Below are 19,493 nucleotides of genomic sequence, written 5' to 3' on the forward strand. Positions count from 1 at the left end.
TTCCCCAAGGCTACTGAATCTTTCAGTATTAAGGACAGGCTCTACACAGACAGTACACAACTATTCAATATTTTATCCCATTGGTCAATATATAACGTCAGGCTTGATATACAGCATAGTTTTATAATCCAGCTCTGAAGACAGAATTGTGCCTTCCCAAGAAGCCTGTCTGTCTATATATCCCTATACTTGCATGGAGAAGTATTAATTAACAGGTTAGTGAGACCAATTATATAATTTCTGTTTTAAATGGATGACAAAACCACAGATCAAAAAATACATGTAATGGTAACAATAAATGAACAAAAGGTTTCATTAATCTTGAATGCCCAGTTTGAGACAGGTGAACCTGTTTTTTCACGATACTCTGTACTTTTTATGGTCAAAGCACAGCTTTCATGGACTTCACACATCACCAGCATCAGATCCACAATTCATCTCAATTCCAGCACCTCTTAAGAGCTTAGTGTTGTAACTTGTAACAAGTCTTTCATTGTAGCTTTTGTCAATAATATCTGAAAAGGCAAACTGGTACACTATAAACTATTATTACATCTAAACATTTTGCTAAGCAACAGTAATAGGCAAAAACTTCGATTTTTTACAGGATTTGCCACAAACAAAAATTGTATTTTGCCATAGACATAAGCAGAGAAAATTATCTTTGGCAAGGTAACATTCTAAATTCAGTATAAAGACACTAGTCTATATACTGAAGTATAGTCCCTTTATTTTCCAGCTGCAAAAGAAGTTCTTTTTGTTTGTTTGTTTGCATAGGAAACATAAAAATCTAGTTTTTGTTATACTAGAAATTCCCAGGGAACAATGTGAGTTTAAACCAAATCCAATTCTTTCCCCTGTTAAAAAAAAAAAAAAAAAAAAAAGTTATACAAATTCTTAAAGGCACAGTTGAGTAGATTTTCTCTTTTTATATTATTTGACTTTATATTATTTACTATACTGGAATATAACTGCACATAAAATTAATGAGAATATCACATTCTATCAATGAGTTCATAAGTTCATAAGTACCCAAACTCTAATGAAAGTTACTGGAGGGCAATTTTACATGTATAAATAAACAAAATCATCTACCTCTCTTGACTTAATTAGCCAACTTGTAACAACACCATTATGCCTGCTATGAATGCCATTGAAAATTTATCCAATAAACATGTATTCTTAAATCATCTACTTTTTACTGCAAAGCCTACAGTAACTAGTCTGATCTATGCTACCCCTTACTGACATCAAGCTGTGTCCATACCATTTCCTAAAGGAAAATGCCAGCCTGCATTATATCATAGCATGATAATTACCCAGCCCCCTGTGTTTCACTGTTTTAACCATAACAGGATAGTTACGGAAAACAAATTCTGATGAGTGGACTAGCCTAGATGCTTGGTAGCTGATAATGGATAAAGTCTGGGGGAGGACAACAAAGCTTTCCTTCCTCAAAGGAAAAGTGATTGCCTTTAGATCTTCCTTGGTGCACACTTCCAGTCCCTGAATCCATGGGAAGTCAGCGTTACCCAGCAGGCTACTCAGACCTTGAGCATTGGCATTTAAGAGCAGGTGTGGACAGCGCATGCCAGACTGATCCACAAAAGGGCAAAGGCAGGATGATGCTTTGGTTCCACACTAAGCACTGAGCACCACGAAAATAATACTACTTCTTGCTTTCTACATCCCGTACTAAGGTTCATCTGGCAAAGAATACGCGGCTCTCGGGGCACAACATGAGTATTTTGCTACTGTGAAAGTTTCAACACAGATATTCTTTTCTAGAATCAATTAAAAAATGGTTTTACCTCTAGATGTTTAGTTTTTGCAACAGAGTTTTTAACTTCTGCTCTAGTTTTTCCATGCTCGCAGGCTACACATGTTTTGCGGGGACTTCTAACAGAGAAACAGAAGGAAGATGGAGACTACAGTTGAGTGACTGTACCATTTCATTTCTCAAAAACTATCTTTTAGATCTTTCATGTACCTCTATGGGAAAAACACTGATTTATTTTACACTGTTGCGATGAAACGTTTGAATGTGTTTCTTAATATGGCATTCAAGTTCTCATTCCTATTCTTGACAATACATCTGAAATTGTCACAGTTTGAGTATCTAACCTGGCCTAAATTTAGATTTAGGAGCCTGTGGGAAAATCCTGTATTCATTTAATCAAACACAGAGTGAAGTGATACACAGGGAAACACAGGAAAAGCTACTATGTACATATTCCCAGCAGACAGCAGTGCCCTAGCTCCCACATACCACCCTGGAGCTGTTTCAAGAAGACATCACTGTTAATACTTCAGTTTTTTACACACTTAAGTCTTTAGAGCTGCTGAACAGAGTGCTCAGATTTTCACATGTACTGGCTGTGCAGCTCAGCTACATGTGGCATCTGTTGCAAAGGAGCTCACATTTTATCATAGCATAAGTCCCTTTTAAAAATATGTTACCACACAATTGTTTAAATATATCCACCAAAAACAAACAAAAAAAACAAACAGAAAAGCCTTTTTGTGTGTTTCTGTTTGGTTGGTTTGCTTTGCTTTCCTTTGTGTTTTTTGTTGTTATTGTTGTTGTAGTTATTGCTGTTTTGTTTTTGATGTGGTAATCTATTTTGTTTTGGACAGGTATATAGACAGTAATTCCATGCCCACTACTTACCATCACATTCACACACTGCAGGATTACCCAGCAGCACAAATTTGGCCTTGATCAAACATGAGCACAAAACTGCATGTATGTGAGAGCGGTCAGGCCTGACAATTTTACGTTAGCTAGCCTTTGTGTTGGCTGCAGGAGAAATAAAGACATCTAATGCCAAAGGAATCTTGAAAACTATCTTTTAGGGACACTGCAATTGCCAAACAATCTGAAATAGCTCTCTAGATGTGACAATGACAAAATAAGGAGTTTGAGAGAGGTTCTCGAGCAGGGAAGGGACAAATCAGAAGTGTCTTCTCAGCAAAAATGTGGTTAATCATTCTAAGTAACAGTTTATTTGCTAAGAAAATGACTGCAGGACTGGTGGAGTGCTAATCAGAGCATTTCTACATGTATTCCAGGTCTCTCCTTCCAAGGACTGAAGTACAATGAAATCATCATTCTGATTGAATTAACAACAAATGATGGCAACGAAAACACCACTTTCACAAGAGCATCAAACGTCTAACCTAACAACATCTCTGTCAGTGTAACAGAGGAACTGAAAGGACCTAAAATAGCAGATCCTTTCAGTGGACCTTTCAATGGCTAGCAGAGGACCCTGTACCATCCCCTAAAGCAGCGCAACCACTATAACCTGTTCCAGGAGATTTATAGGGGTTTCTTCGCTGGTTTATAAACTCTAGAATATACAAACTCTTAAGACAAATCCTGATGAATAAAAATCCAGTTGCAAACTCCTTTTGCATAAGGAGCTACAGCAGCTGTTGCATATAAAAATATATTGGCTCTTTCTTGCAGATCATGTTCCTCTCTTCTGTTTGGGTGGTGTTATGGTATTGTTTCCTTCCAGAAAGCCATCTTCTCTGGGAGTTAATAGCAGAGCCTAGCTGTTGGGCTGCAACAGTACAGAAATGTTTCCCAGATGAAAGACAGAAACAGGATGTAGCAGCTTCCTGAATTTTCACAGCTGACCTTTAGCCAAACATTTCATATCTTTTTATTAAATTTTTCCAAAACGTTAAATGAGTATTACTGATCATAGGCTTCAGTTGATCTCTGGTACTCTAGTAGGTATGTGCAAAAATCTTATAGGTAGGCTGCATCAGGAATTACGGCTGGGGGTCCTGACAGTCTGCAGCACGATCCTTACTAGAGGAGACTTTTTTATCTTCTATGATGGATTCCTCTCCTGTACAAGTTCTGCTGAGCTGGTGATCTGGACAAAAGGGGACTCAAAGGCATGTTGCTAAAGATGATATGCCAGGAAAAAGTGAACATTCTTTAGTACATTTTATACTTATTTTCTTATAATTTTCATGGAAAACGATTGATGTACCACTAACATGTTTTTTTTTCTTACTAAGTCTCTTAACTTGCACGTGTCATATAAACTCAGTACCAAGGCGTAAGAATTCAAAATAGATCGTTGTGTTTAGTTAAGGTGTGCAAGAAAAATAAACTTACACAGCTTACTTAACTTGCAGTCCAAAACGGTATGGTATTCACTGAAGACTCATCTATGTAATCCATAAAACTGTATTTGCAACGTGTAATTTAGAGATTAACTGTCTTGGATCAGCGGAACAGTGATTGCTGAACTGGAACTGTGGACTATCCATCTCTGGTGATGTTAAAGACTCAGCTAGATGAAGTCACAGCCGAGCCCTGATACAGTGCTGGTAACAGTCCTGGCTGGAACACAGGCTGGACTAGATGACCTCCAGAGGTCCCTTCAAGCCAACAATTCTGTGATTCTCTGGTAAGATTACCCCATTTTTAATGAATGAATTCAAGAAAAAAAGCATCATGGTCACAAAAATTTCGCATTCAAGGGCAGCCCTTTAACTCAAAAAATTGTATTAGAGCAATGGCAAGACAACTACGCTGACGTGTTATTAAAACTGACCCAAAATAAATGGGATAGGGTAGCATACAAGCTAGCCTGTTGAAAGAAGACTGCTTTCTCTAAGTTGGATAATCTCCTTCTCCCTTAAAACATACAATATCAAGAGACTATATTAAACCATCTCTTCTAACTACAGAGCAGCCTGAAGCCTTACAAAGCTTACAACTCTGTAAGCATTTATGTCTTTTTAATACATTTCTTATACTTGTGGCTATGTATCAGAACTACCATATTTATGGCAAACAGAATGTTGTTGGCAGTACACATTTCACATATTTCTTGCAATCCGACAATTCATCAGAAGTTTTAAATGGAGACAGTCATTGCCAGACATGCAAGGGTTGGATACAAGAAAGCAGGTTCAAGAGAAGAAACACAAAAATCACTCTTATGTGTACATGAAGTTACAGTTCCTGTATGCAGTGACATTTCTAATTCAAGTGTAGTATATTATCAAAATCTCACAGTAGTTGTGGATAGAGTTTATTAGCAAAAAAATGTATTTCAATCCCTCCACGAACGCAAAGAAAAATAAGTGTTAAATGATTCAGCTGACTCAAGGAGGAGTTTCCGTGGTTTCTGGGATGTTTCGCCTGCTCTTTACTTCTATCCCAGACTTTACACATTCGAGAGAAGCGCAGGGATCAGTTTCATCTCCGCTGCGGCTCCTGGAGAGTAGTAAAGGTGCAACGAAGCGGGTCTGTGCGGCGCTGGGAAAGGCCCCGAGCGGGACGAGAGGCGGCGAGATGCAGACTGCTCTCGGCGCTGCGGGCAGCCGCCCCCCGGCAGCAGGAGGCTAACGCTCACCTGCCGCTACCGGAGCGCCGCACCGGGCGGCACAGCGGGCGCTGCCGGGCCCAGGCCCCCGGGACGGAGGGCCCAGAGCCGGACACACGCCCACACCCCCATCCACACCCCATGTACACACCCCACGCCCCCCATCCACACACTTACTTGATGTCCTCCCAGACGGCGGGGCCGTAGTTGCGGATGACCAGCAGCTCCAGGGCGTGATTGACGAAGCCGTACTGCGCGGCAGGGCGAGGCGGCGGCACGGTCAGGAAGCGGCCTGGGGAGCCCCCGGGAGCCCCCGGGAGCCCCCCACCGTCCCCCGCCCCGCCGCCCCTCCATCCTCACCGCCCCCCTCCCCTCACCGCCCCCACCCCAAAACCCCCCCCAAAATATAAAAGGCGGAGGCCTGACTCCCCTGCCAAGCTGCTCCAGCCTCTCCCCTCCCCACCGCCGGCCCGGCCCCGTCAGCGCCGGGCAGGGAGCGCGGCCGCCGGAGCTCACCATGGTGCCGCCGCTGCCGCTGCCGAAGAGCGGCCCCGCTGCCCTCACCGCCTCCCCCGGCCGCCGCCGCCTCGAGTGGCAGCCGCCACAGCCAATGGAGAGCGCGACTGGCGCGCTTTCCGCCAATCGGAGGAGGAGGCGGGACTACGGGCCGTGGAGGGGAGGGGGGGATGCGGCGCGCAGGAGGGGGCTGGGCGCGAGGGCCTCGGCTAGCGGTCGCCTCGCGCCTAACGGCCGCCCGGTACAAACGGTCGCCTCACGGCTAACGGCCGCCGCGAGGGGGTTGGAGGCGCGACCGTCTTCTCCAGCGGGGAGCTGCGGGGCTCGCGGCGTGAGGCGGCCCGCTGCCCGACAGCTCGGCGGCTCCTCCTCCTCTTCCTCCGCTCCCGGCCGGCCTCTGTGGGACGGGGATGGAGGGACGGGCCCCGAAAAGCCTCGGCCACGGGAGGCAGAATGGCCAGAGTACCCCTGCAGAGGGCAGGGGAGTTTTTGTGCCATGTCCCCCTTCTGTTCGGGGTGCGTTGTGTGAGAGGAAAACCGCGTTGTTGCTGACGTGATGCCTGTGAAATACGTGCATCCCTTTGATTTTTTTCCCATTGCTCTTCCCAGCAGAGAAGCATCCAAACAACTGCCGTAGAGTTTCCTGCACATCAAAAGGGATTTTCCAAATGCTTTTCTCCAACTGGAGTTGTTAGGACTCACCTGACAGTCTGAAGATTGTCAAAGTGCCTGGCAAAATCACAGTGATTAGGTAGGTACATGGAGGGCAGTGTATGCTCTGGTGTGAATGCCCTTTGCAGTGGTTGCTTTTGCAGGAACAGAAATGGTTCCTCAATTGTTTCATATCCACATGCAATCACTTAGCTTTTGGCCAGATAAATGCCCCCTGAAGAGTGGAAAACCAGAGGAGCAAAATAATTGCAGATAGTTCTGTTTCTGTGTGTTAATTTTCAAAGGTTAATGAAATTAAAAACACAATAATAAGTGCTTTCAATACATTTTTGTTTGTGTTGACAAGTCCTTGTCAGTAGCTAATGTGAAAGAGACATTACTGTACAGTGTTGTTACAATGTTATAACCTACTAAACAGAGATTTTCAAAGGGATCTCCAAGTAAGTTATGACCCTTACAACTGGAATTTGAACAGAGGATTGCTGACAACATGCCAAGGAGACTTCAGAAATAACACAACCATCACATGTGATAATCTATGTGGAACAAAAGAGGTAGTGCAGCACTTGTAAAAAACATTTAGTTTAAAGCCATTTATACCATCTAAAGACTTGGTGTATGGAATAAAAATCCTAAGGAGACTTATAATTCTTTTTGCTTATTTAAAAAGAATTGAAGAATATTCAGGAGATAATAAGATTATCTGGGAGGACTATAGGACGAATACTTGATGGGCTACTGCTGTAGTAACTCTTGGGCAGAGACCTTGGTACATGAAGCCAGAAGGGCCACAGATGCTCATAGATCCAGCTGTAAGGATCTGTATGGATTCTAGATGTAAGTAAAATTGTAAAAGTTTCGACCTTAGTAAGATAAAGCAAAGTAACTTTAAAAATTGATTAAGCTCTTGACATACATTATGAAAAAATGAAGACGGAATATGTGTTTGAATTGCCACGTAAGTAAATAAATTATGAAATTGAAAATCTTCTGAAATCTCATGTAGTGCTTGGTGAACTTTGAATCTGTGTTAAGATCTGTTAAAATTCTTAGTAAGTGAGGAGAGAAATTATGGGTGGATGGACATCAGAAAGTTGGCAAACCTTTTTTCAGTTTGCATTCCAAGAACAGTAGAGGGACACCCTGCATTTGCGTCAAGCAGGCATAATCAATTCTACTTAGTTTAACACAGTCCAAATCTACTGCGAAAGCCACTTCTAGTTGCTTTTTTTTTGAAGGATGACCAAGAATGAATGTTTCAATATAACCAGTTAAAACCATGCACATAATATGCTAATTTTGAAAGGAGGAAAGAAAATTGTTGGAAAAAAACAAGCAAACTATTGGTTGAAGATATCTTTGTAGAAAACAAGCAAAATCTGAAGGCATGTAAATCTCTTTTTGCATTAGACATCATGTGATAAATCATGCTGCTGTAATTGGGTAAAAGGCTTAGGAGGGGTCAGCTTCTTACCAGTTAACTAGGATTTGGGTACTTCTGATTGCCATCTACTTTTCCTGTTTGGTAGGAACTAAGTTTGGGGAAAACAGGAAAACACATCCTGCTCTATCTTTATAAGCTTTGCTTTTCTGAAGTCCTCGGCAGGGGATGGATGTGTACTGGAATAGGATAAGGTAGGGACAAGAGTGGATTGAGAATCAGTAATAACAACATCCTAATTCTTTTAAACTTTCAAGGAAATTCACTTGTTTATTCTGTATATGGGGTAAGCTCCTATGCTTATAAAAAGGTACTAGAGAAATTTTTTTTGAATTCAAATTCTTTTTGAATATGGTTTTCAGAATGTAGATTATCCTGGCAATTTTGCGTACAAGCGTGACACTTTTTTAAAAGTGCTGATATCAGCAAAATTCAAAATTGCTCTATACGATTCTTTTGGTTTGGTTCAGGCTTGTAGGTTGCATTGCAGGCTGTTCTTGGGATTAAGCTTTACATGCAAGTGTTCTGGCATCAGAGGTGATGTAGATTTGTTAAATGTAAACTGAAAAGTGGTAGACTCAACAGCATAGGCAGTGTTGAAGCACACAGTGATTAATTTTCTTTTCTAAAACAGGGTTCCCATTTTAAAGGTTTGGACAATGCTGAATTAAAGAATTCAACCACGTGATTTGCTGAGAGGGGCCAACCTTCCTTTGAGGTGTTAGCTGAATCAAGATTATCTGGTAGGTCTTAGACAACATTTGGTTTCGGCTGAAGGACAGACAACAAGACACATTACATACATGTCAGACTCTAAGCTGTTAACCCCAGGCTGTGTTTCAAAGCCCAGCCCCGTCAGTCACTAGGCATTTGGTCACCGGAGTTAGGCATTTCACACAACCATTTAGGCTGTATCAACTGCACTTCCATAAAGCCTGCAGCTCATTCTCTACAGCATGCAGTCTCACTCTCATTTGGGTACCATCATGCACTGGGTTCATGACTTGCTGCCCAGCTGCTTTTTAGTGTTCAAGAGCAGAAGAGTAGCTGTGGAACTAGCCACAGCGGGGATGTGCGTGGGGTGGAATGATGGTGTGAAAAGCTTTCTAGAAAGTTTTCTATAACTGAAATCCCACAAGGCAACTTCTCCCCTTTGTGTCCCCCTGAACCCTTGCATACTTCTCAGGAGTTTCCTGCATTGGCCATCAGAAAGCCAAAAGAGTTGCAGTCTCGGATTACAGGAGAAAAACAATTGCTGTACTTTTTAAGTGTTGATACGCGTGGTTTTTCCTGATGTGAGATACTAACTTCATCTGGGAATTGCTGAGGTCTGTGAAAGCAAAAAGTAACATAAGATCCTTTTATGCTGTATGAGAGGACAATTGCTGAGACAATAATTTTGGGATAGCTACTTAGGATAAAAAGCCAAGAACTTTTACACTCAGTTCAATGTGGTTTATGTTAATACACAACCACTATAAAACAAAGCATTTTAATAAGTTACATTTTTTAATTTTGGACTTTGCTCTTAAAGTTTATATTGTTACTATAAACCCTAATAAAAATGGTGCTTTATATGGTATTGTTGGATTTCATTTAGCAAAGCTATTTTACTAACATCAAACTGAATTATGGGTATTTTTTATTTTTCTATTTCAAATCATAATGGTCTGAGACTTGAAATTTGGGATTGTCATAATATGCTTTTAAGGTGCAGAAGCAGGCATGCGTTTTTTTAAGATCCCTTCAGCAAGACTAGTTATTTTTAATGTAGCAATACACCATTTTGTTTGTTTTCTAATTCTGGTATTTACAAGCTATAACTGAAACAAACCTCAATACCTCAATACAATAATCTGTGTAGATTTGAGAAACTTTGCAGGCTCTGTTCCATCCTCCTGTAAGAGGAATATCATGTTAGCAATGCAGAGCAAAGTAATCATATTTAACCGATTCTTTCGTAACACCTCCTACAATCAGTGGAAAGACTCCTGCTGATTTTCATAGACTTGTAGTCCGAAGTTCCTGGGAAGTTACGGTCCTTGATATTTCTTTGCAGGTTTTGTTTGGGGTGAAAAATATGGAAGAGTGGAACTATCTATTACTTGATCTGCCCCTTTGCGCATACTTGGGACATTACTAAATGTATGTCCTCATTTCCATTTAGGTTAGGAAACAGCTGGCTCAACTTGACTTTACTGTCAGCGTCAAAAATCCACTGAAGCTCAAGACATGCAACTTTATAAGGTTGTTTACTTGGTTTTAGATTCTTCCGGTTTATTATTTTTTTGAGTGGCTCTCCAGGTTCATATTCCAGCCTAGCTGCATATTTAACATTCAGATCCTACTGTTTGTGCTCAGGAGAAAACATATCTTTAAACTATTGCATCTGGATGAAGCAGAGGTTTCAGAACCACTGATTTTCTCCTGCCTTTTATTGGTGCTTCAGTATCAGAGTGCTGCTGAGTAATGTAGGACTCTGGGTTTTACTCTCTCCCTTTACAGAAAAGGACTGCCAGTGAACTCATGCAAATTGGACTGGGAAAATAATTTAAGGAAAAAAAAAATAAAAGGTTTATATCTGATTCATTTCCTTCCTATGCAGTTGTGAGCAGCCATACCACCAGACATGATTTAAGAGGCCTCTAAAGTCTGTTGTAGCACATATCTTGCAGACTTCAGAAGTAGAAAAGAAAGTCCTACCTTTCATTTCAGAGAAGTTCATTTTGGTTCATGCTGAACTGAATTCGGATGAACTGAAGCATGCCTTTGAAAGCAACATAGTCCCTTGTATGCTGTATGGCAAATAGCCACAAAAATTATTGCTATTCCAGGAAACAAAAACTGCCCTTCCACTGGTTTTTCAGAACAATGACCAGACACACAAAAAAATGGTAGCAGTTAGAGTAGCTGCTGGGTTATAGGATGGGTGGGGTTTGAAAGAAGGTCCCTTTGCCAAGATTCAAGAGAAATTTCCCTTAATTCTGATGGCTTTCAGCTTACAGCTGGAAATACTCTGTTTCTGCAGAGAATGCAAAAGAAAGTGATGGAAGAAGTAAACTGGGTTTGAGGAGGTCTGAATTTTTCCTTTGTATGAGTTCACAGGAAGAAGTAGATCTGGCCTGGGGCTCAGTTATCTGTGCACTGCAATGTTTTGTCAGTTTCTGTGAATTCATTTGGTTTGTTTTTGTACAGTAGTTCACAGAGAAAGAAAACACCACTCTACACTAATTGCACTTCCTCTGACACCAGCAATTAGAAAAAAATTTCCAACATTTCCCTGAAATCAGATCAGGTCTTGCCTGAATGAAATAAAAGTAGTGGATTTTTATATATATATATCTTTTTGTTCTATCTTTTACTTTAGCTATATCACTGTTAGATTCAGAGGAACTATTTCTTATTTATTCCAAGGACTATTTACAACTTTTTGCCTAAGGAATTACAGTGTGACAAAGCCGTATCTTCCATCACACAGCGTAAATGTGAACAGGAATCAGTCCCACAGCTGATGTACTAGCAAAATAAAAAATCACATCAGAATCAGAATCACATCACATCAGTTTCTGTACATAATACTAAAATGTGCATTTTATATCAAAAGCATTGTATAGTCTCTGAAGACTTCACAGTTTCAGACAACATAATAGTATACAAGACATCAGCTTAAAAACAATTGTTTGATTTCCTTGCAAAATCTCCCAGTATTGTATCAATTAAATTGCCTTCCTTTTAATTATCTCAACAATTTGCTTATCGATTTTCTGATTCTTTTATTTCCATTGGCTTTAATTTAAGTGAAAAGATTAGCTGAAAATAATTGTCCCTTATTAAAAATATATTCATTCAAGAAAAAAACTTAAACAGAAGAACAGCTTCAGTGAGACCTAAATTCTTAACAGTTACACTTAAAAATAAACGTAGACTTGTGTTGTTTTTTTTTTTGTTGTTGTTGTTGTTTTTTTCAGAGCAGGTATGGACACAAGTACATATTAAAGTACCTTCCCAGATCATTTTCTTAAATATGTGCATAAATCCTGTTTATCTCACTGACATGAAAGCATATAGCTTTATGTGTATGCTTAAGCAACTTATCAGGATACTTCTCTGAATTAGGGCTGAAGTAGGCAAAAGAATGTTTTGACTTCATCAGCAAAAAAAAAGTCAGTGAAATAAAAAGGAGTTCTACAGCAGTTTTATCTTAGCTGATAATGTAGCCTACTGTGTGTTAAAAAAGAGAGAGTTATAAAAAGTAACACTGGAGGGTGAATATCTTTAGTAAAAACTTAGGCCTAGGGCACATTTTATTTTACAGAGAGATGCATAGGAAGGGGTCAGGAACTGCCAGGATGAACATCCTATATAACTATATCCCCCTCCCATTCTGTAGATACAGAGAAAGAAATCCTTTTTGTTTAAAAGTCTATGTGTTTTTTAATCTTCAATAAATGACATAGAGGTGGATAGATTCTTACTGACTTCGGTTATTACTGGGTCAATATCATGAGTCAGTAGTATAATTCTCATCATTTTTATATCTAGGAGTATCCTTATGGGACTGCTACTAGTCTTGGGGTATTTATGTCAACAGAATAGAATTTTCCTAAGAAAATAATATTGCAAAGATCAGTCACCAAGATTTGCAGAGTTCTTGTTTTCTTGAAACACTGCTGTTAAAAATATTACAAATGTGCATATTTGTGTGTGTGTATGTGTGTATCATGTACATATAGCCTTTCAGGTTCCTTTTTTGAGTCAGAGTTTCTAAACATCTTGGATGGATATAGGACACCTCAAGGAATAGCAGGATTCCATGTTTCAAGTTTTGTTCAAATGATGCTCACAGGAAACATGAATTAAAATACACTTCTTAAATGTTCATAAACCTAGTCTCTTATAATGACTTTTCTCAAAGTTCTGATGATACCTGTTCTGTACAAGTTTCTACTGCAAAGGAGTAGGATAAGAACAATAGCTTGAGAATGAAACAGTCACATTCAGAAAAATAACAGAATGGCACCTTTGTCTAATAAAATTGTGCCCTGTAAATATTCAGAGAGCAAAATCTTGATTCAGCAGCACGTATCTTGGAGAAAGACTTTTATGGTTTGATATGCCAAAACCCAAGAGTTTAAGAGGTTAGAATAATAACAAATAGTATTTGGTACTACTGGGAATACTTTTATGTGTGTAAACAATGCAGTTCTCCAGCCTGCAGTTGGGACCAATCTGTACAACACAGAGAAATTTCTGCGTAGATGAATCTGATAGTTACAAAGGCAGAATCCCAAACTCAGGACTCAGTAACTGACTCTATTCTGCCAGTTCCAGAGGCAGATCCTTGTGAGTTTTCCACTCATGTTCCACCATCCACTATAGAAAACCTTGTACCGTAGAAATACTAATATATGTGTTGATATGTTTTAAAACACTTCTGTTCATCTGTAGATCCCCCTGACAACTATAAAGTGAGTGTAGCATAGGCGTTCCAGGTAACATGTCATATCCATACTGCTCTCCTTGAACAAGGATCATGGCTTTAAAACGGTGTGTTTCTGTTCCATGTTATACAGTCTGACTGGAAATTTCCTTTCTAAGTAAACACTCCAGAGCACATTTTATTACACTCCTTTTAAAACTTTTCAAATTTAAATGACAACAAAAAGAAAACATTTATTGCTCTAATACATAATAGCAAGTTAATATTTTTTATAAAGTATTTTAAAAACCCCAACAACTAAAATACTGTTTGATGATTACAGAGACTTAGTATGTGATTATACAGTGTTTTAATCTATGTTCATTGTATACACAAAATAAAGTTCAGGAAACAGTAAGCAGCAAAATCTGCTATTTATATGTGTATTAGCTACAATTAACAGCCTGATCCAGAAGATGCTGAGCACACTCAACACATTGACTCCAGCAAGTGTTAGAAGATGGTCAGCAGCTACAAGGATGGGGCCCAAAGGATGCACTGGAAGGAGTATGTGATAGCAGTGACAGCATTTTTATGGATAATTTTCTTATGGAATCACTAAGAAAATATATTTTTAATAGTCATTGGTAAGCACCAGCTCACAACACGGCATGTGGCTGCATCACTTGCACAATATGTTTCCTGGCACACTGCATATACAATACATCTAGAATTCTCAGCACAGATAGAACTGAGAGGGTTGTTACGTAGCACTTACAAATCACCACAAGGAAAATGTATTTTAGTAGCATTTTAAACAGTAAAGTTGCAATATTATTTTAGTGACTATGTTCCCTATCCAAAGGAAAAGTAAAAAGTACTCAGTGACATACTTCCTGAAATTTTAATACTGGCTTTCAGGTGTTAACAATCTAAAGTGCTTTCATGTTTCATACATTTTTTTAAAATCTTCAATTTATACAAAAAAAAAAAGAATATTTATAAATTTATTCTATACACTTGTGAATGTCGTAGACAATTTAGTCTATTCCTGTTTCCTCACCCAAAAAATTGGCATTGCCATCTCCCAAATCTCTCTTTTGAAACCAAGTCAGTGAGCTTGTTCCTTGAATATAAGCATCCAGAAAATAGCAAATTCCAGGGATATCACTGGGAAAATTTGGAGGAAGTTCTTCTCTTGAGCGAGGTGTGAACACAAAACCTGGATATTCCTTTAACAACCTATAACAAAAATGAATCATCTTGGTTAAAAATGAATTAGTCACTAATTGTTACTACATGCATAGACATTCAATAATTCTTTGTGTATTCTTTATAAAGCAGGGCAGAATTTAATTTTATATTTAAATGTTATTTACTGAAAATATTAAAAAAACTGTTTGGTAATGTTGATAACCCGTTAATTCATGCACCAGTGCAAACAGGAACATTGCCTCTCTTTCTTTTTATTTTTTTTTTTGTTTGTCCTGTCAGTGCTTTGAATGTAGGTGATATATTTGTTGTATTTGCAAAAATGGTCTGGTACTGAGAGCTAGGTCAGCTTAGCATGAGACTGGTAGCATAATTAGTGTTACAGCTAATGAAATACTGAAAAGCTTATTAACTAAACTATTCAGATCCTCTTACTATTTCTAAGAATTTTGCTTTTTCACACATAGGTCCACTAAACCTAGTGGTCTTTTATATCTGAAATACAGATCACTACTCTTTAGAGATAAATATTGTAAACTGGTTCCTAATGTTCCAGACAAATACTTTTACATATAGGAGCTGTGCAAGGTGCCATAATGTTATCAATATGTGTTTATAATTCATGTACAAATCAGAAAGTAAAAACACTGAACACAAAGTATGTTAACACATCATTCATGCAGGGGAAAAAAAACATACCATGAGAATAATAACAATAGTTTATCCTTTAACTAAATTGCCTGTTTTCTAGGCATCCAAACAATTAATTATTTTTTTCAACAGTGTACTCATTTCAGATATTCTCTTGAAATGAATACACAGCCATGCAGAGTACGCCTCAGAATATAAACAAATCTTGTGTGGAAAAACTGTCTAATGATTTAAGAGAAGGCTATAGCCAGCATGATTCAAAATGTTATGCCATATGCACATGGAAGAAATCACTGTTGGCCACCACTGTTCTTCTAACATACGCTATAGCTCTTTAGGGTATGTGATCCAAAAGCAGGTTACATGCTGTGTACTCTGATACCTCTAACACATGTATCAAAATCACCTGTACAAGATAATCTATAGTTTGGCACCCTGTAAGTCACATAGCATGTGCTGCAGGGGATGTCAGAGGATCACATGCCAAATTCTCTAACACTGGCCACAGGACCTTGCCACAAGATCAGATGTGCAGCAGTGGGTACAAGCTGAGTAGGAATAGCTGACTGTCCAGGCTGCAGTGAAGGCAGTAGTGCTTCCTTAAAAGGAAAAAAAGATTTTATATCCATATTTCTGGTTATTTTACCCATCCAGCAATATTGCTTCCTATTACTGAATTCACTCTGTGTAGTTCACTTTTTAAAATTTTTGGCCACTCTGGAAGAAACAATAATGTGTATCAGTTTAAGTGGCATAACATTCAGACCTGGACCTGGAGTGAGTAACGGTCTGAACTGTTACTACCACCAAATTCAAACTTATAAAACACTACTACTTGGCCACAAACATATTTGCAAGGTAATTTTAAAATAAAATTAGACAGATAATACAAAGAGTATTACAAACAGTAATACAAAGAGAGGTTGGGAGTATGAAGGGTACAAAGGAAAGATGATGTATTTTCCATGGGAGAGCTTGCTAACTGCATGACAACAAATACCCTAAAAATGTCTGATTTGAATGGATAATAAATAGTACAGACTAGATTACATACTAAGGTTCAAACTTAGCTGGGATCAAGACAGGTATAAACTAAACACTGGCTTGGTTGATTCATTGCAATCTATTCATTCAACTACCCTAATCAAAAGAGAATGGAGATGCATAAGGTGATGCTTAACAATTGTTCAGTTAAGTGATTATTTTCAAGGGCACCTGCATAAACTTGGCATCCAGTTTACACTGAAAGATACATAGCTCAAAGAGGAGACAACTATTTGAGAGAAGTAAAAATTCAAGAGATTTTTCTTTAGCTTCAGGGCAAGAAGCAAAATTGGCCCTGATCCTCCATTTATTTTAAACATAACATCTGAAAAATAAATATCAGCTGTTCTGTTTCACCCTTTTTCTTGCTGCTGGTTGCATTCTGAATAAAAATAACCATGGTGCGATCATGAGCAGTCAGATAAAAAGAAAAAAAAAAAAAAGAAAATACACAGCAGCACTTCAGAGGGAAAAAAAAAGATCAGCAAGATAATGAATAAATTTCACATTAACTACTTCAGGTGGACATTTTACAGATGTACATTGTAAGGCACTGTACCTGTAAGTTGTTGGGCTGACATTTATTTTTCTAGGTACACTGCAAGATTCAAATTTGTTGGCAAGAGTTACATTATTTCCAAAGAGACAATAACGAGGCATTTTAACCCCCACAACTCCAGCAAAGACAGATCCAGAATGAAGGCCGATACGCATCTTCAAATAAAAAGATAGAAAACAGCATTAAATAAAATTAATGAAATGGTTTAAGTCAGTTTTATACATTTTTCCTTTAAAATAAATAAATAAATAAATAGATTATGAGCTGGTAATACAAATTCAGTTGGTAAAGCCTCCTTAAGATGTCTGTATTCTGTTCATTACTGCCTGTGCTAGCCCAAGTTTACCTCGATGTATAAACATCATCAGGAGACGCTAAGACACTTGAATATTTTCCTGGGAGGAACTGCATGGCACAGTGTTAGACTGGTGACAGTTACTGAATCACACTTACTTTTCTGTTATGGTCGGAAGATAAGACTTAGGGAACAGTGAAGAAAATATGTATATGTTGTAGTTTCAGTTGAATTGTATTTACAATGTACCACTTAGAGTAAATCCCAATCTCAGAGTACATAATTTGGCTAATTAATGAAATTATACAGCAGTTGAAACATTTTGATACCTCTTCTTTACAACTTGTACTCAGATTTTTGAGTTTTGCTTAGCTGGTACTGATTTCTAAGTTCCTTTTTTTTTTTTTTTAAGTGTACTTTATGCTCATTATACATATGTAGACATGTTTTCTTCAGCATAGCACTCTAATACAACAATGGCTGATGTTGGGAAACTTGCATATCTACTATGTATGTGTGCTATTCTTTATATACCCACCGAATACCATATCATTTATGAAGAAGTTACAATTTCTAGTTTTGAGTGAGAAAGCAAAAAAGCCGGCAACAAAAGCAAAATCCACCCACACAGCAAAGATGGCTCATATACGTACATTGACACAGAAGTCTGATTTAAAATAAGCAGTTTGCAGTCACGCCTTTTCTTTGACAATTCATATAGAAAATGACAGTATACCATGACATACTTGTTACTTTGCAAAACAGTCATGAAGCATTTCATTAAAATAGATGCATGCTTTCATTAGAAATAGAAAGATTGTTTTCTTCTAAGAAGCTTCTCGAAGTTGTTTATACATTTTTTTCTCTCTATTTTAAAATTACTTTTTGAATGTAACAACATTGCTCATTCAAAACTATAGAAGTAGCAATTGTGTGGAAATTATAAACATGTTATAATATTGACAAGATGTTTCTATATTTTTAACCCTAGTTTAATCTGATATTGTGAAATACAAAAAGAATGGTATTTATAACACTGCTGTTGTATAAATGTATGATAAATGTGGAACATGTTATCCTCTTAATAATCACTTTCTTGCTTTTGGAATACAAACATTCCCTAATCCATAATCAAAGAAGTTTGAAGTTTTCTAAAGGAATAAATGAACAGACAAATGTTAAAAATGAGCAAATGAAAGACATAATGAATTGAGACACCAGTATTAAAAATAATAGACCGCATTCCAGAACATTTGAACTTAATGGAAGGCCCACATCATTTGTCATGCGCACTGATCTTTCTCTTTTTTTTTTTTTTTTTTTTTTCCCAGTGAGAGGTGAACCTATGTGGAAAGTTCAGTACATGCCTATGTCCTCATTGAAAGGAGGCCATAAATGTAACTACCACTGAATCAGGCAGTTGTCTTGCCATTCTTATGGTATTGGTTCAATATCTGACTGTAAAACACAAACAGCAACAGAATCCATTAAAGATATGTGGATTGCTGCATTTAGAACATGTATTTGATTATTCATGTTTATACCTGTTGCCTCAAAAGACTGATGTTCTCATTGGTTCTAATTCTGAGGGATTAGTCTCCTAATTAGAAAATGATAGCAGAATATTTCACACCACTTACAAATCTATTGCTACTGAGACAAAACCAGCAGCTTATCAGTGTGCACCTATTGATTTCACTGCATTTAAGCTTTTGGGGTTAATTTTCAGATTTCCATTTCATCTTTAACTCTCCACAAAACTCTCATTCATAGAACTAAAACAATCAGTTTCTCCAGCCATACACCCTTGATCCCACACCTTGTTTGAGTTAATGTGAAATTGCCTTGACACAAAAACCCTGAAACCAACTAGACAACCAAAAATTTCCATTTTTACCATATAAAATACAATAAAATATATGACCTTGATAGGCTCTCCATGGGGAGACACCACCTCATCTGACAGCTCCATCATCTTCAGGGCCATCAATGCTATTTGAACAGCATGGGTTTCACTTTCTTTGTGTAAACCTCCAGCAACACAGTAGGCATCTCCAATAGTCTCAACCTGAAACAGGTATATTTGTTCCTTAGTGTTATACTGCTTGACATATAAAAGAATAGCCTGTGGTTTCAGCAGGAATTTTACCTAACAGTTTGACTGAGATTTATTTGTCCTGCTAAATGGTCCTGGGCAAATCCTGCAGTGTCATTCAAAAGGAAAAAAATATACAACTTGTATTTATTGCTAGGCACAATGCTAGAATACCTTTCCTTACTCACCTGTTGTCAGGCACTTGTAGCTACATTAAACACCTATTTACCCC

The 19,493-nt window shown here is 38.2% G+C and overlaps 2 protein-coding genes and 1 long non-coding RNA gene across 10 annotated transcripts in view; 1 reads left to right on the forward strand and 2 right to left on the reverse strand.

Moving 5' to 3' along the window:
* Positions 1–6,000, reverse strand: part of GUCY1B1 (guanylate cyclase 1 soluble subunit beta 1) — a 42,001-nt gene extending 36,001 nt beyond the window's left edge. The window contains exons 1-2 of the mRNA XM_040554515.1: positions 5,874–6,000; positions 5,535–5,608 (exon numbers count right to left, since the gene is read on the reverse strand). Of these exons, the coding sequence (XP_040410449.1) occupies positions 5,535–5,608; positions 5,874–5,876 (77 nt within the window). The 5' untranslated portion in view covers positions 5,877–6,000. The remainder of the gene's footprint in view (positions 1–5,534; positions 5,609–5,873) is intronic.
* A 170-nt stretch (positions 6,001–6,170) lies between these two features.
* Positions 6,171–19,493, forward strand: part of LOC121068948 — a 32,976-nt gene continuing 19,653 nt past the window's right edge. For 2 of the 5 annotated variants that reach the window (XR_005819156.1, XR_005819154.1), the window contains exons 1-2: positions 6,171–7,382; positions 8,621–8,729. This is a non-coding gene — a long non-coding RNA (uncharacterized LOC121068948). Of the gene's footprint in view, positions 7,383–8,620; positions 9,740–19,493 lie in introns of those variants that run through there. The other 3 variants (XR_005819157.1, XR_005819153.1, XR_005819155.1) reach the window with 3 other exon arrangements.
* The window catches only part of GUCY1A1 (guanylate cyclase 1 soluble subunit alpha 1), a 34,533-nt gene continuing 28,673 nt past the window's right edge, over positions 13,634–19,493 (reverse strand). For all 4 annotated transcript variants that reach the window (XM_040554511.1, XM_040554510.1, XM_040554512.1 and 1 more), the window contains 3 exons: positions 19,091–19,234; positions 16,872–17,026; positions 13,634–14,647 (listed from right to left, as the gene is read on the reverse strand). In XM_040554511.1, the coding sequence (XP_040410445.1) occupies positions 14,446–14,647; positions 16,872–17,026; positions 19,091–19,234 (501 nt within the window). In that variant the 3' untranslated portion in view covers positions 13,634–14,445. The remainder of the gene's footprint in view (positions 14,648–16,871; positions 17,027–19,090; positions 19,235–19,493) is intronic.

Source organism: Cygnus olor, chromosome 4, assembly GCF_009769625.2.
Source record: "Cygnus olor isolate bCygOlo1 chromosome 4, bCygOlo1.pri.v2, whole genome shotgun sequence".
Taxonomy (NCBI): Eukaryota; Metazoa; Chordata; class Aves; order Anseriformes; family Anatidae; genus Cygnus; species Cygnus olor.